The following is a 13,416-nucleotide window of genomic DNA, read 5'->3' on the forward strand; positions in this document are numbered from 1 at the left end:
TGGATATTGGACCCAGGTCTTAAGGGTTTAAAGCGCCTGGCAACTCAGCTGTCACTGAGCTGTACTCCATCCTCTGGGATATGGATCATAAAAGATAATGAGAAAAGGCCAAGTAAGATTTTACTGTAATACAAACATGTATAATACAGATCTTTGAATGCAGATCCTCAGGTGGCCTACAGTTCTCTATTCTGGTATAACTTCAGAATGGAGGCACTTTCCATTCACATTTGTAGTGTTTGACAGTGTGGGGTGAAGACTCAGAGTCTCTTGAAAGTGAATTTTTGGAGAGGTAGAGAGCATTTGAAAGACAAATCTTGGGATCATGATCAGTGAATCAGTTCTTAGTCGAAATTAATTAGGATGAAGAAATTTTCATCTTAGCATTGTTTTATAGCTCAACTCTTTCATTTATCTTTAACAGCAATTGTACCAGACGTTAACAGACTATGACATTCGATTTTACATGTATGAAATTCTGAAAGTGAGTAATTGTAGTTATTAAATATTTTTAAATCATTCTTTTCTTTACAAGTTTGATGGTATAGAAACCCAGGGTATTAATTTTGTGATATTTGCTGAAAGCAGGGGCTTTAACAATAGTTTTAAAATATATTTAGTATATATATTCTTGGGTAAATCTCAGTTATGAAACGGGGTGCAATAGAACTGTAATTTGAACATGTAGGTGTTGTGCAACAGAGCCCTACTCTGAAGCAAGGCTGCCCTACGATTCACAAGTCAGTCCTGTCCAGGCAGGCCTATCTTGTTAATCTTTCTTTCCGAGCCTCTCACATTCTGGGACTCAGAGTTATGACCCATCACACCCAGCTTTAGAATGCCTTTTTTTGTTATAGTTTTTATTTTGTGATGCATGCCAAACAGCATGTTACCTGTATCCCCAGCCCTAGAGTGCCTTAAAGAAAATGGAGTGGAAGTGACAGTGTGAGAACAGTTTTTTCTTATGCACTGGCCTGGAGGTATGAGACTTACTATAATCCTAGTATGAAGACTGTCACATGTTCACGGCTATTCTGGGCTACAGTGTTTGTCAGGATACAAACAGATTTTTTAAAAAAAGATTCTTAACTGGGTAGTGGTGGTTCATACCTCTAATCTCAGCAGAGACAGACCAACTTGGTCATAATAGGACAGCCATGGCTACACAGAAAAACCCTGTCTCAAGAAAAGAAAAGAATCTTGAACTCAACTCTCAGAGGGTCATTGTTCTAAGGATTGTAAATTTCTTCTTAGAGATTGCTGACTACAAGTGGACTTTGATTTCTAAAGTGACATCACAAATCAGCTTGCCACTCAGTAGTTACAAGATTAGCTTTATAAGGAGAGAACTGCTTAGAGTTGGATAAAGTTTCCTATTAGTCATAGGTTAATACCATGCCAGTTTATTAAGACTTAAAAGTCTCAAAAGAAAGCTGAGCATGTTTGTACATGCTGTAGATCCCAACACTTGGGAGGCAGAGGCAGGCAGATACTTTCTGAAAACAGTCTGGGTCTACCTACTGAGTTCTAGGCTATCCAGAGTCATATAGTGAAACACTGACCCTGCCGCCCCCTCTAAAAGCATCTTACACCTGTACAGACATTTTTGGCTCATTTGGAAACAGGACATGTAGGTGTAGATGTGTTTGCCCAGCTCTACAAGCCAGAAACCCAGGCTGTCCTTCAGGAAGAACAAGAACTTAGCTAATAGCATTGGTTGACAAAGGCCAGGGTTGACAAGCTCAAAGGTGTGTTGTTCCATTCACTTCAATTTCAGCGTATAAACTATTCAGATTTGATGGGTGAGCTAGATCAGGAGCTGGCGGATTTCTTTATATTGTCTTACTGTTCATTTCTGCTTTTAGAAACAGCCATCGATGTGTGTATGTAGAAAAAATAGTCATATAAGCAGATAGCTGGTGGTTCATCCCCACTCTGCTACTAAAGAAATTCCTGTCTTTAAAATAAGTGTCTTTAGGCTAAGCTTTCTTTTGAGGGGAATGAGTGTGTTTGTAGAAATGATCAAGGCTTTGGATAAGAAGTTGTGCAGTTGCTGTGTGGTTTTCGTCTTTCTGATAGAAAGGATGCTTATTTAAGGAAGGAGCAGTGCACACCAATAATCCCAGCACTCAGGACACTGAAGTTAGAGAGTAGCCTGGGCTACAACATAGCAAAACCCCATGGGGAGGGGAGGAGTTGTATGGTGAGGGGGTTGTAATTTGGATGTCAAAGCCCTGGTGTGAACCAGTTCTTCAGAAGTAGCTGAGAGTGACTATTCTACCTGAGTCCCTGGATTGTTGTAAGGCTAGGAGGAAAACTGACAGAAGAGAAAGTAAACACCTAAAAACAGTAACTCATGCAAGTGCATTTTCCTTTCTTGTAGGCCCTGGATTATTGTCACAGCATGGGGATTATGCACAGAGATGTGAAACCCCATAATGTCATGATTGATCATGAGCTCAGAAAGGTAAAGTAATACACTGTCAAACTTCTGGGGAGCTGTGCAGCGCTCTCATGTCATGTCCCAGCACACTGCTTTCTAGGAACTGCCACACAGCTGTCCAGAATGTGTGAAGTGTGTATAGCCAATTATAGCAATGTGGTAGGCTCAGTGGGAGAACAAACAAGACTACTTTCTTCACATTCTTCACTTGTGTGATATTTGAAAGGGGTATCTTCAAAGATGATCTGTGTTTGATTTAGAAAAGAGAAACTCAATTCCTGTTGTTTACCTTCAGGAGAAAAGGGAATGGGTAAAATGAGTACGTAGGGGGAGTTTTAAGAGTCTACAGCCTACACTATGCCCAAAACTAAGGCTGGTACTATAGCTCAGTGCCTAGGAACCTGTAAGATCAATGGCAACACAGAACAACGACAAATAACTTTGCCCAAAAGTATGTTTATCTCAAAATATGGCATGGCATGGTGGAACAGCAACACGGATAGAGTTGAGAGAAAAAGAAATGAGGTCAGAGCCGGGCAGTGGTGGCTCACGCCTTTAATCCCAGCACTTGGGAGGCAGAAGCAGGAGGATTTCTGAGTTTGAGGCCAGCCTAGTCTACAGAGTAAGTTCCAGGACAGCCAGGACTACACAGAGAAACCCTGTCTCGAAAAAAATCATGTTATTCATAGACCTTTTCTCTTAAGATGGTGAACACAAGCTGTGCAGAGTGGTGGTGTGTGCACTGACCATGTACTAAAGCAGCTAAAATGAGGATGAGATTATGTTGTGAGGTGCTGGCAAGGATGTGAGCCCCTGGATGAGGATACCTACTCTGGAGTACTCCAGTGTTGGAATGAGCTACATGCGACTTGTTTTCTCTCTCTTTTTCCCTTTCAGCTTCGGCTAATAGACTGGGGTTTAGCAGAGTTTTACCATCCTGGCCAAGAGTATAATGTCCGAGTTGCTTCCCGATATTTCAAAGGTCCAGAACTACTTGTAGATTATCAGGTAAGAAGAGAATGTAAGTACAGTATTATTTCTGTGCTTATTTTACACATAATTTGCAAAAATATCAGTTTGTGCTTTGAGTAAACCATTTATCATATCCATAGCTGTTCTTCTTTAGGCAAAATGTAAGATACATGAGTTACCTTTTTTTGTGTGGCAGTGTTAAGTTATGGTCCTAAATTTACCTAAAGCAGAACCAGAAGATACCCAATAAGAGATACCAACAAGAGATTCTCTTGGTGTGGAAGATGTGTTGTACACACTTAATCCAGCTTTTAGGAAACAGAAGGATCAGTTCAAGGCCAGCCTGAGCTATGTGAGATTCTTTTAAAAAGAAAGAAGCAACCCTCACACATCTCAAAGATAAAGAGTACCCCACCTACCCACACACACACACACACATTCTAGGTGTGAGGGTTCACACTGATATCCTTGCACTTTGAAGGCTGAAGCAGGACGATTACAACAAGATTGAGACCTGCTTTGGGCTACAGTGTAAGACTCTGTCCTAAAAAGTGAAAAGAGGGAGGTGGGAAAGATGCCTACAAGTTAAAGTACTGTCAAAGTACTGGGTGCAGCTCCTAGAACCTAATGGTGGCTCTGTCCTCTGCAGACACCCAATCATGTATGCAATACACACACACACACAGGCAAAACATTCATGCATACAATTAAATCTTCAAATTTTTTTTTAATGTAATTTTATATGTATGGATGCTTTGCTCAATTATATGTCTTGAATATCACACTTGTGTCTGGTGGTGTCTGGTGCTCACAGAGGTAAGAATATGGTATTGGATTTCTTGACTTGAGGTACAGATCTTTACATGCTGCTATTTGGGTGCTTGGACTCTAACCTGGCCTTCTAGAAGAACAGTCAGTGCTCTAAAGTATATAACCTTGCTGGGTATGGTGCCATATGTGGCATATGCTTTTTAGTTTAAGCACTCAGGAGGCAGAGGCAGGCAGCTCTCTGAGTTCAAGGACATTCTGGGGGGACTTCACAGGAAGACCAACAACATCAACTAACCTGGACCCTTGGGTCTCTCAAAGACTGAACCATCAGCCAAGAGCATACAGACTGGACCTTGTCCTCCTGCACATATGTAGTGAATGTGAAGTTTGATCTTCTGGGTACCCCAACAATAGGGATTTAGGATAGCAGGTGCTATCCCTAAAGCTGTTGCCCATCTGTGGATCTCATTCTCCCAATAGGATCCTTGTCTGGCCTCAGTTGGAGAGAATGTGCCTAGCCCTGTAGAAACTTGATATGCCAGGGTGTAGGGATACCCGGAGTAGGAATGGGGGCTCCACCCTCTCATTGGAGAAGGGGAGGGACTAAGTGAGGGCGTAAGAGGGTAGATAGGGATGTTATGGGAATAAATAAATGGGGGAAAAACTGAGTTGAGGAGCTGTGTTGGCTCAAAAGTTAATAGCACATACTAATCTTGTAGAAGACCTACGATGGGTTCTCATAGCCACCTATAACTCCAGCTCCAGGCAGTCATGCCCTTTCTGGATTTTTTTGGCAAGGGATACTTTCACTGAACGTGCACATACTGCATTCACCCCCTATCCTAAACACAAATACACACTGGCAATGTGGCTTAATGGTCAGCCAATTGCCTAGCATGCACAGGGAAGGCCCAAGGTTCCATCTCTTGTATTAAAGAAAAACCAAACAAACCAATAACTAGGTGTGTTATTGATGTTTTACTATGAGCAAAGTGATTTTTAATTTTTTTTTAATGTCTCTTTTGGGGGTCCCTTAACCAGCTGAGCAGTTGTTGAAGAACACTGACCGTTCTTCCAGAGGTCTTGAGTTCAACTCTCAGCAACCACATGGTGGCTCACAACCATCTGTAATGGGATCTGATGCCCTCTTCTGGTGTCTCTGAGGACAGCGTACTCACAGACATAAAAATGTCTATTTTGTATGAAAGTGACAAGCATGGGAACGCATATATGATACTACTGTCTTCTTTACTGCAGATGTACGATTATAGTCTGGATATGTGGAGCTTGGGCTGCATGCTGGCGAGCATGATCTTCCGGAAGGAGCCGTTCTTCCATGGACATGACAACTATGATCAGGTGATAACATGTCACTCCCTTAAGAAATGCATTGACCCCACCCACCTCTACTCCCTCCTGGCTCCCCTCCCCATGCCCTACATTAAGAAATGCACTGACACCCCCCCCACCCCCCCATACACACACACCTCTACTCCCTCCTGGCTCCCCTCCCCATGCCCTGCATTAAGAAAAATGCACTGACCACCACCACCTCCACCTCTACTCCCTCCTGGCTCCCTCCCCATGCCCTACATTAAGAAATGCACTGACACCCCCCCCCCCATACACACACACCTCTACTCCCTCCTGGCTCCCCTCCCCATGCCCTGCATTAAGAAAAATGCACTGACCACCACCACCTCCACCTCTACTCCCTCCTGGCTCCCTCCCCATGCCCTACATTAAGAAATGCACTGACCCCCCCCCCCCACCTCTACTCACTCCTGGCTCCCCTCACCATGCACTGACCACCACCCCACTTCCTACTCCCTCCTGCCTCCCCTCCCCATGCCCTGCATTAAGAAATGCACTGACACCCCCACCTCCACCTCTACTCCTTCCTGGCTCCCTCCCCATGCCCTGAATAAACCCTGTTCTATGCTTTAAAAAAAAAAAAATAGAAACTTCTGTGAGTCTGGGCTACCTGGTAAGTGCCAAGCCAGCCTGAGCTACAATGTTAAAACACTGAAGTTCTAGGACTACACTGTGAACTTTGTTTCAATCCCTGCCCACATCCTAACCCACCAGGTATGGCAGCTCATGCCTTTAATCCCAGCACTCAGCAGGAGGCTGTGGCAGATCTCTGAAGGCCAGTTTGGTCTACAGAGCAATTTCCAAGACAGTCAGTGCTACATAGAGTGAAAAATCAAAGAATTAAAAAAAAAATAATGTAAGTTACAGTTGCCACAGACCTCACCTCCTTAGCCCAGTTCATAATATATAATATCTGAGAGTTCTCTACTTGTTCAGCTAGCTTTAGTGGTCCTTGAAACAGCTAGATATAACCTTTGGGGGGGGGGCCCTGTTGGGGGGTGTGCTGTCAAGACAGATCTTTCTATACAGCCGTGGCTGCCCTAAAACTCAGTCTGGCCTTGAACTCACAGAGACTTGCCTACCTCCATCTCCCAAGTACTGGGATTAGAGGCGTGCACTACCACCTCCTACTACATACCAAAATTTGAATTAAACTTTATGGGGTAACATTTATTTTAGGGCCTATTAGTTTATTTAACTCATTTATTAGTTGCTGATTTGATTATATATTATGCGTGTGTGTGTGTGTGTGTGTGTGTGTGTTTGTTTTTGGTTTTTTTTTTCCTTTGATATTAGTTGGTGAGGATAGCCAAGGTTCTGGGAACAGAAGATTTATATGACTATATTGACAAGTACAACATTGAATTAGATCCACGTTTCAACGATATCTTGGGCAGGTAAGTTAACCCCCACCCCTGAAGTCTCTTGTTTTGGCAATTGTCTGGTCTGGTGCTATAGGATGCTGATTGAGCACACATGATAACATTAGATTGAATGGCCATCTGTCCAGATCCTCTTAGCACTTAGAGCTGGGCAGATATCTACCCTCTATGCTGTTAGATTTTATTTCCTATCGATAACCCCGAGTTATCACTTACTGTGTTTCATCTGGGCTGCTCTTAATTCCAATTGGCTAGCCCTCAGGGCCATGTTTTCTTGACTCCTTATCCATGGCAACTCTCTTCCTTCTCACCTCTCTCAGACCCCCAGGCCCAGGAACCCTTAAACCCTTTCACTTGGGTTTATGTGTGGGCTCTCTGTCTCTGGGGCAAGTTGTGGGGAACCAGTATTAGCATTAGAATACAAGCAGCAGGCCAACCCACTACAGAGCAACACCGTCATTGCCAGTTACTGTCTGTTGGTGCTACTCCTATAATACAGTAGTGCTGCAAGGCGGTTCTTTGCATTTTATTATTCTTTGCTGTTGGTTGGTTAGGCTTCTGTATGTACACTGTGGCCCATTTCTCATTTCTAATTTTGCCTTACAGACACTCCCGTAAGCGATGGGAACGCTTTGTCCACAGTGAAAACCAGCACCTTGTCAGCCCTGAGGCCTTGGATTTTCTGGACAAGCTGCTTCGATACGATCACCAGTCACGGCTCACTGCAAGAGAGGCCATGGAGCACCCTTACTTCTGTGAGTCCAGTTGTGTAGCCCTTCACTGCCCAGTAAACCATATGAGGCAGAGGAGAATTTACAGTGGACTTAGTGTTATAGATCAGACCCAGAATATTAGTCTACCAAGAAGTTACTTCACCCATTCTGAGCCTCATTTTCTTCAGACAAGGGGGCATGGACATCAGTTGCCATGCAGAACTTGGGAAGCAGGCTTAAGATCTAGGCAGTGCCAGAACACTTAACCTAGTATGTGTGAAACCCTCAGTTTAATTCACAGTACTACGAAAATTAAAAAAAGTACATGATAATGCTTTAATAAAAATTTATACTTTATTTATATGGCGGTTTACGCCTGTAATCTCTATAGTTGGGAGACTGGGCTCCATAGTAACTACCAAGCTAGGATGGGTTATGAAGTAAGACGATATCTAAAAAAGGTGGTTAGGGAGGGGAGTTGCAAAGTTTATTTTCCTTCCGGTTTCTTTCCAGTGGCTGGTTTGACCTGGTTGAGTAGAGTAGGTCTTGACCTGACCTACTTTTGCTAATCATTTGTTGGAGAGAGCTAGAGAGGTTTACAAGTCTTACTATTGTATAAACGTAGGTTTATGTGTTTATAGCCAACTGTGCTTTTGTGAGTGAAATGTTACTTCCACCCACTCTAGACGTACAATGAATGCTCTTTCTGTTACTATTGGATTGTTCGCTGAAGAATAATGTGGTGATTTTCCAATTAGCCTAAAAGCCTGTTGGCCATTCTGCTGTAACTGAAACTGGGATGAAAAGTAACGTTTTTGATTATTCTATCCTACACAGACAAATACTTATTGCCCACTCATTCTTCTGCTTTGAACCAATTTACTAATAATAAAATGCTGTCTTGGCCAGGTTAAATATTTAGTGTCTCCATTAGACATTCATTTATCCATCTTCATTTTTAATTAGCTATATAATGGATATTTACTCAACATCCTACCATTGTATTCACAGTTGTTTTTAACTACAGTTTGTATACGCTAGGTGTTTATTATGTAATATTTATTTGATTCATGGTGAAGGTAGTTGCTACTTTATTTTCTAGAAGTGATAGACAATATAAATTAAATGTAAAGATTGAAGATAGCTATTCTTATTTCTCCCCACTAGTTTTGTACATTACCCAGAACGGAACCAACCTTCTTCTCTGTTTTCTAGACACTGTTGTGAAGGACCAGGCTCGAATGAGCTCCACTAGCATGGCAGGGGGCAGCACGCCTGTCAGCAGCGCCAATATGATGTCAGGTTGGTAGAAGAAAGTTACTATTCTTAGTTTGTTTCCTTTTTGTGCCTGATTTGTTGTATACCTTTCTTCACTGTAAATTTGTGAGTGTGGGTCGGCATGAGAACACTGGTATACATTTGGGTGGAAACCAGAGGTCAGCCTCAAATGTGATTGTTCAGGAACCATCCACTTTGTTTCGTTGAGTTACTTTACATGTCTGCATGTGCACCACAAGCCATGGGCTTTCTCCCTGGGACCCACCAATTAGGTTAGGCTAACTAGCTCGACAGTCCCAGGGATCTCTCTTTTCCTCTCCCAAACCCTACTTTTACATGGATGGTAGGCATCAAAAATTGGTGAGTGGTCATATTATAATCTATATACCAACTCTATACTAAATGCTCTGGGTATACTTTTAATGACACTGTCTTGTAAGATATCAACAGTTATAGTATTCAAAATCACAGTATTCCTACAAAAAATTTATTTGCAGACATTTGAATTCCCAACAAAACATGAAGAGATGCGTGTGTATGTATGTATGTATGTATATATGTATGTATTGATTGTTTTTTTTTTAAACAGAGTCTTGTATAGCTTTTTCTATTATACTCCCTTCAATCTTTTGTATTTTGACTTTTTTGTTTGTTTGGTTTTGGTTTTTTGAGACAGATTTTTCTATTATACTCCCTTCAATCTTTTGTATTTTGACTTTTGTTTGTTTGGTTTTGGTTTTTTGAGACAGATTTTTCTATTATACTCCCTTCAATCTTTTGTATTTTGACTTTTTTGTTTGTTTGGTTTTGGTTTTTTCTCTGTGTAGCCCTAGCTGTCTTGGAACTCACTGTGTAGACCAGGCTGGCCTCTGCCTCCCAAGTGCTGGGATTAAAGGCATACACCCAGCTTGTATTTTGAATCATAAACAGTAATCTCCAATATTCATGGTTTTACTTCATGATTCAAAAGTACTATTTGTCTGGTATCTGTTGAACTCATATTCATATAACTTTTTAAAAAGTTTTTGAACAACTGTCAATCAACAATGGTGACTTAGTGGAGAAAGGTGCATTTTTGCCTCTAAGTGGCCATTGTGTTTGGAAACTTATTTATGACTGTGACTAATTTATAAATTAATCTGTTGCATATATGTATGTAGAAAAAGGGAGTATACATATATAGTGCTGGGCATTATCCATGGTTTCAGGGACCCTACGGCATTGGAACACATACCCCACAGATAGGAGGGTTGTCTTGTATTTCAGGGAATTGAGGGAAGAAGAGGTGGGGGAACTGTCTGTTTGATGGCAGACTGCATAGTTGTGATGGAAATGGAGAAGGAACCAAATGGAAATACCTTTCCAAAAACAAATCACCACTTATGGGCAAGAATGCACCTTTCTCCACTAAGTGACCATTGAAGTTTGACAGTTGGTTAAAGTCCTATGCTGCTTGCTGCTCAGTGTGGTAGCAACTGCCCGCACAGCTATCTAATAAAAACTGAGTAAATGTAGTGTTGTGGTTCTGGTCCTCGTAGCCACATTTCTTTGTAGCACCCTAAACAGACTGCCAGTGGTATCTGTGCGTAAATGTCAGCTGGCTGCTAAGTTCATTAATTGGAACTTTTAATATTTTTCAAAATATTTACTTGTTTATTTCATTTCATGCACACCAGAAGAGGGCATCAGATCCCATTACAGAAGGTTTTGAACCACCATGTTCTCTTAACTGCTGAGCCATCTCTCCAGCTCCATAGAACTTACAATTTTAACTTGGATTTATACAGATTAAACTTTGAAGCCTGCAAAATGTGCTCAAGAGAAATTGTAAAGAAAAAAATATTGTGTTAACTTTTGGGGAAAACGTGGAAGATTTGGTGGATCTGATTTGGGTGTTTGGTGTCTGTCTCTGGCTTATGGTATGGCTCTTTTCTTTCAGGGATTTCTTCAGTGCCAACCCCTTCACCCCTTGGACCTCTGGCGGGCTCACCAGTGATTGCTGCGGCCAACTCACTTGGGATAGCTGTCCCAGCTGCTGCTGGCGCTCAGCCGTAATCACCCCATCTATCTCCTGATGCCTGAGCAGAGGTGGGGAATCCCACCCTCTCCTTGATGCAGCTTGCGCCTGGTTGGGAGGGTGAGAACACTTCAGAAGCACCGTGTCTAAACCGTTGCTTGTGGATTTAGTAGTTGAGTCATAAAAAAATTATAGGCTGATTTTCTTTTTCTTTTTTTTTTCTTTTCTTTTTTTTTTTTTAAAAAAAAAAAAAAAAAAACTTGGACTTTTCATAACTCAGGGGATTCCCTGAAGCAATTACCTGCAGGTGGAATATTTCATGGACAAAATTTTTTCTCCCCTTCCAAATTCAGTTTATCACCACTAATGAACAAAGATAAACTGGCCTCAGACCCAGCTGCTGCGTTTGGGTGGAGATTTCTTCCCCTTCCCACGTTGCTCTCCCTACATTGTACACTCTTGGGGCTTATATTCTCATGTTCTTCTCCAGAGATTATAAACTGTAGTTCATCAAGGAAGGAGGGGAGGCAAAAGGTAGGGAGGACCCAGTCCATCCTGAAACACTGCTCTGCTGGCTGGTCACTTCATCTCTTCTCTCCAGGACTGTATCCATGGGTTATTCCGGCTCTGTTGGAGGTGGGTCTGTCTTATTTACATCAAGATGTTAAAAGTTTACCCAACTTGCAGACAGATCCAAAAGCTTTTTTTTCTGAACGAATCATGTCTTACTAACTCAACCCTAATGATTTTAATTTTAGTTTTGTTTCTATTTGTGATACTTTCCTTTCTGGGCTCCTGCTTTGGTCTTTCCCTTTTCATCTCCAAACTTCATAGCTGGTAGGAGAGGAAAGGCAAAATCTTTTTCAATTTTCTTTGACTTGGCCATTTTGAAGTCAGTTAGTTAGTGGGCATAATTTATTGCTTTTTAAAAAAGAAATACTGTCCATCTAAGTTTCTTGCTAGCACTCTTATGAGCTAACAGGTGATGTGGCCACACTGGGTTCATTTTAAGCTTTGTACTTTAGCCCCTCCTGCCTTGCCCTTTCTCCACATGCCATCTAGTGAGGAGCCCTGCTCTCAGAGTTGTAACTGTATTTGAGAGGCAGGAGCAGAGCCACTATCTCCAGTGAACCAGATATGGTAGACCTGTAATTGTGGGAAACTATCAGTTCTCTTGTTATGGCCCTGCCATCCCTTGCTGTGTGTATATATATAATACTTTGTCCTTCATATGTGAAAGATCCAGTGTTGGAATTCTTTGGTGTAAATAAACGTTTGGTTTTATTTATCAAGGTTAGATTTAAGTTCCCTGTGTAAAGGTCTCGCTGGGTGGGTGTCTCACATTCAAACCTGAGGGGACTACAGCCCATACCATGGAAGCTTCCCAAGGCCCTCATTTTTATACACCCCTCATTTGACCCATGGTACTGGGCAGGGCAGAGAGGCCTTAAAAAAAAAAAAAAAAAAAAAAAAGCACCACAAGCCAAAGCGTCTCTGGGGATTAAGGATCCTTTGCCATAAACTCATTCTGTGTCTCAGCATTGCAGGGATTGGGGATAGGAAAAGTCGCCAGTTTTTGTGTGTTTGTGTGTATATAAAGTGGACTTTCCACTGTAATCCAACCACCTAAGTTTATCAGGTGCTTCACTGAGGAAGCCTAGTTTTTTAAGCACAATAGCAAAACATCAGCTCTGTATTTTCTCCTATTATTTCATTACAGTAGCTGCCTGTGGGGACTAGGAAAAAAAATCTTCCAACATATTTTAAGGCCTAAAATCTTAGTTCCCCATTCTCCTACCTTTATAGATTCATAAGCCTTTCTCACCTGGCATCATAGATAAAACATAATTGTTTAGGGAGTTGAATTTAATTAACTTACCTAACTTTGTTAACCCATCTTGGCTTTAGTGACTTGATCAAGGTGGTGGCTTTAGCGAATGTAATGATAAAAGTAGAGGATGCTAATGCTTTCTTTTCTTAACATTTCTCAACCATAGAGAGAGCTAAAAGGAAAACCTGACTGCAGAGTGATTTTTCTTCTTTTTGGCCACTTGCAGTGACTATTTATTGTACTTGATTCTTGTGTGCCCTAGCGTGTTGTGAGGGGTCACCATGTTGGATTTGTGCAGAGCTGAAAGCACCAGGTGAGCCAGAGATGCAGTTTGTGATTATGTTTGCACTGGATCGTGATTTGAACAAGACACTTATAGACTGGTGAATTCTTTCTTTTGAGGTGAAAAGGAAAGTTGTAGATCAGGACTCCACACCCTGCTCACAGCTCAGAAGTATAGGTGTGTTAGAGGCTGGTGTGAACAGCTGTAGGTAACCTGGGCCCTCAGAAGTGTAGGTGTGTTAGAGGCTGGTGTGAACAGCTGTAGGTAACCTGGGCCCTCAGAAGTGTAGGTGTGTTAGAGGCTGGTGTGAACAGCTGTAGGTAACCTGGGCCTCCTCACACATCAAACCTGT

The 13,416-nt window shown here is 41.9% G+C and overlaps 1 protein-coding gene across 4 annotated transcripts in view; it reads left to right on the forward strand.

Moving 5' to 3' along the window:
• Csnk2a1 (casein kinase 2 alpha 1) overlaps positions 1-12,242 on the forward strand; it is a 36,338-nt gene extending 24,096 nt beyond the window's left edge. For all 4 annotated transcript variants that reach the window (XM_034494402.2, XM_076929974.1, XM_076929975.1 and 1 more), the window contains 8 exons: positions 425-484; positions 2,384-2,467; positions 3,341-3,451; positions 5,444-5,545; positions 6,857-6,957; positions 7,549-7,697; positions 8,871-8,957; positions 10,873-12,242. In XM_034494402.2, the coding sequence (XP_034350293.1) occupies positions 425-484; positions 2,384-2,467; positions 3,341-3,451; positions 5,444-5,545; positions 6,857-6,957; positions 7,549-7,697; positions 8,871-8,957; positions 10,873-10,988 (810 nt within the window). In that variant the 3' untranslated portion in view covers positions 10,989-12,242. The remainder of the gene's footprint in view (positions 1-424; positions 485-2,383; positions 2,468-3,340; positions 3,452-5,443; positions 5,546-6,856; positions 6,958-7,548; positions 7,698-8,870; positions 8,958-10,872) is intronic.
• The last annotated feature ends 1,174 nt before the right edge of the window (positions 12,243-13,416 follow it).

This window comes from Arvicanthis niloticus, chromosome 2 (assembly GCF_011762505.2).
Source record: "Arvicanthis niloticus isolate mArvNil1 chromosome 2, mArvNil1.pat.X, whole genome shotgun sequence".
NCBI lineage: Eukaryota > Metazoa > Chordata > Mammalia > Rodentia > Muridae > Arvicanthis > Arvicanthis niloticus.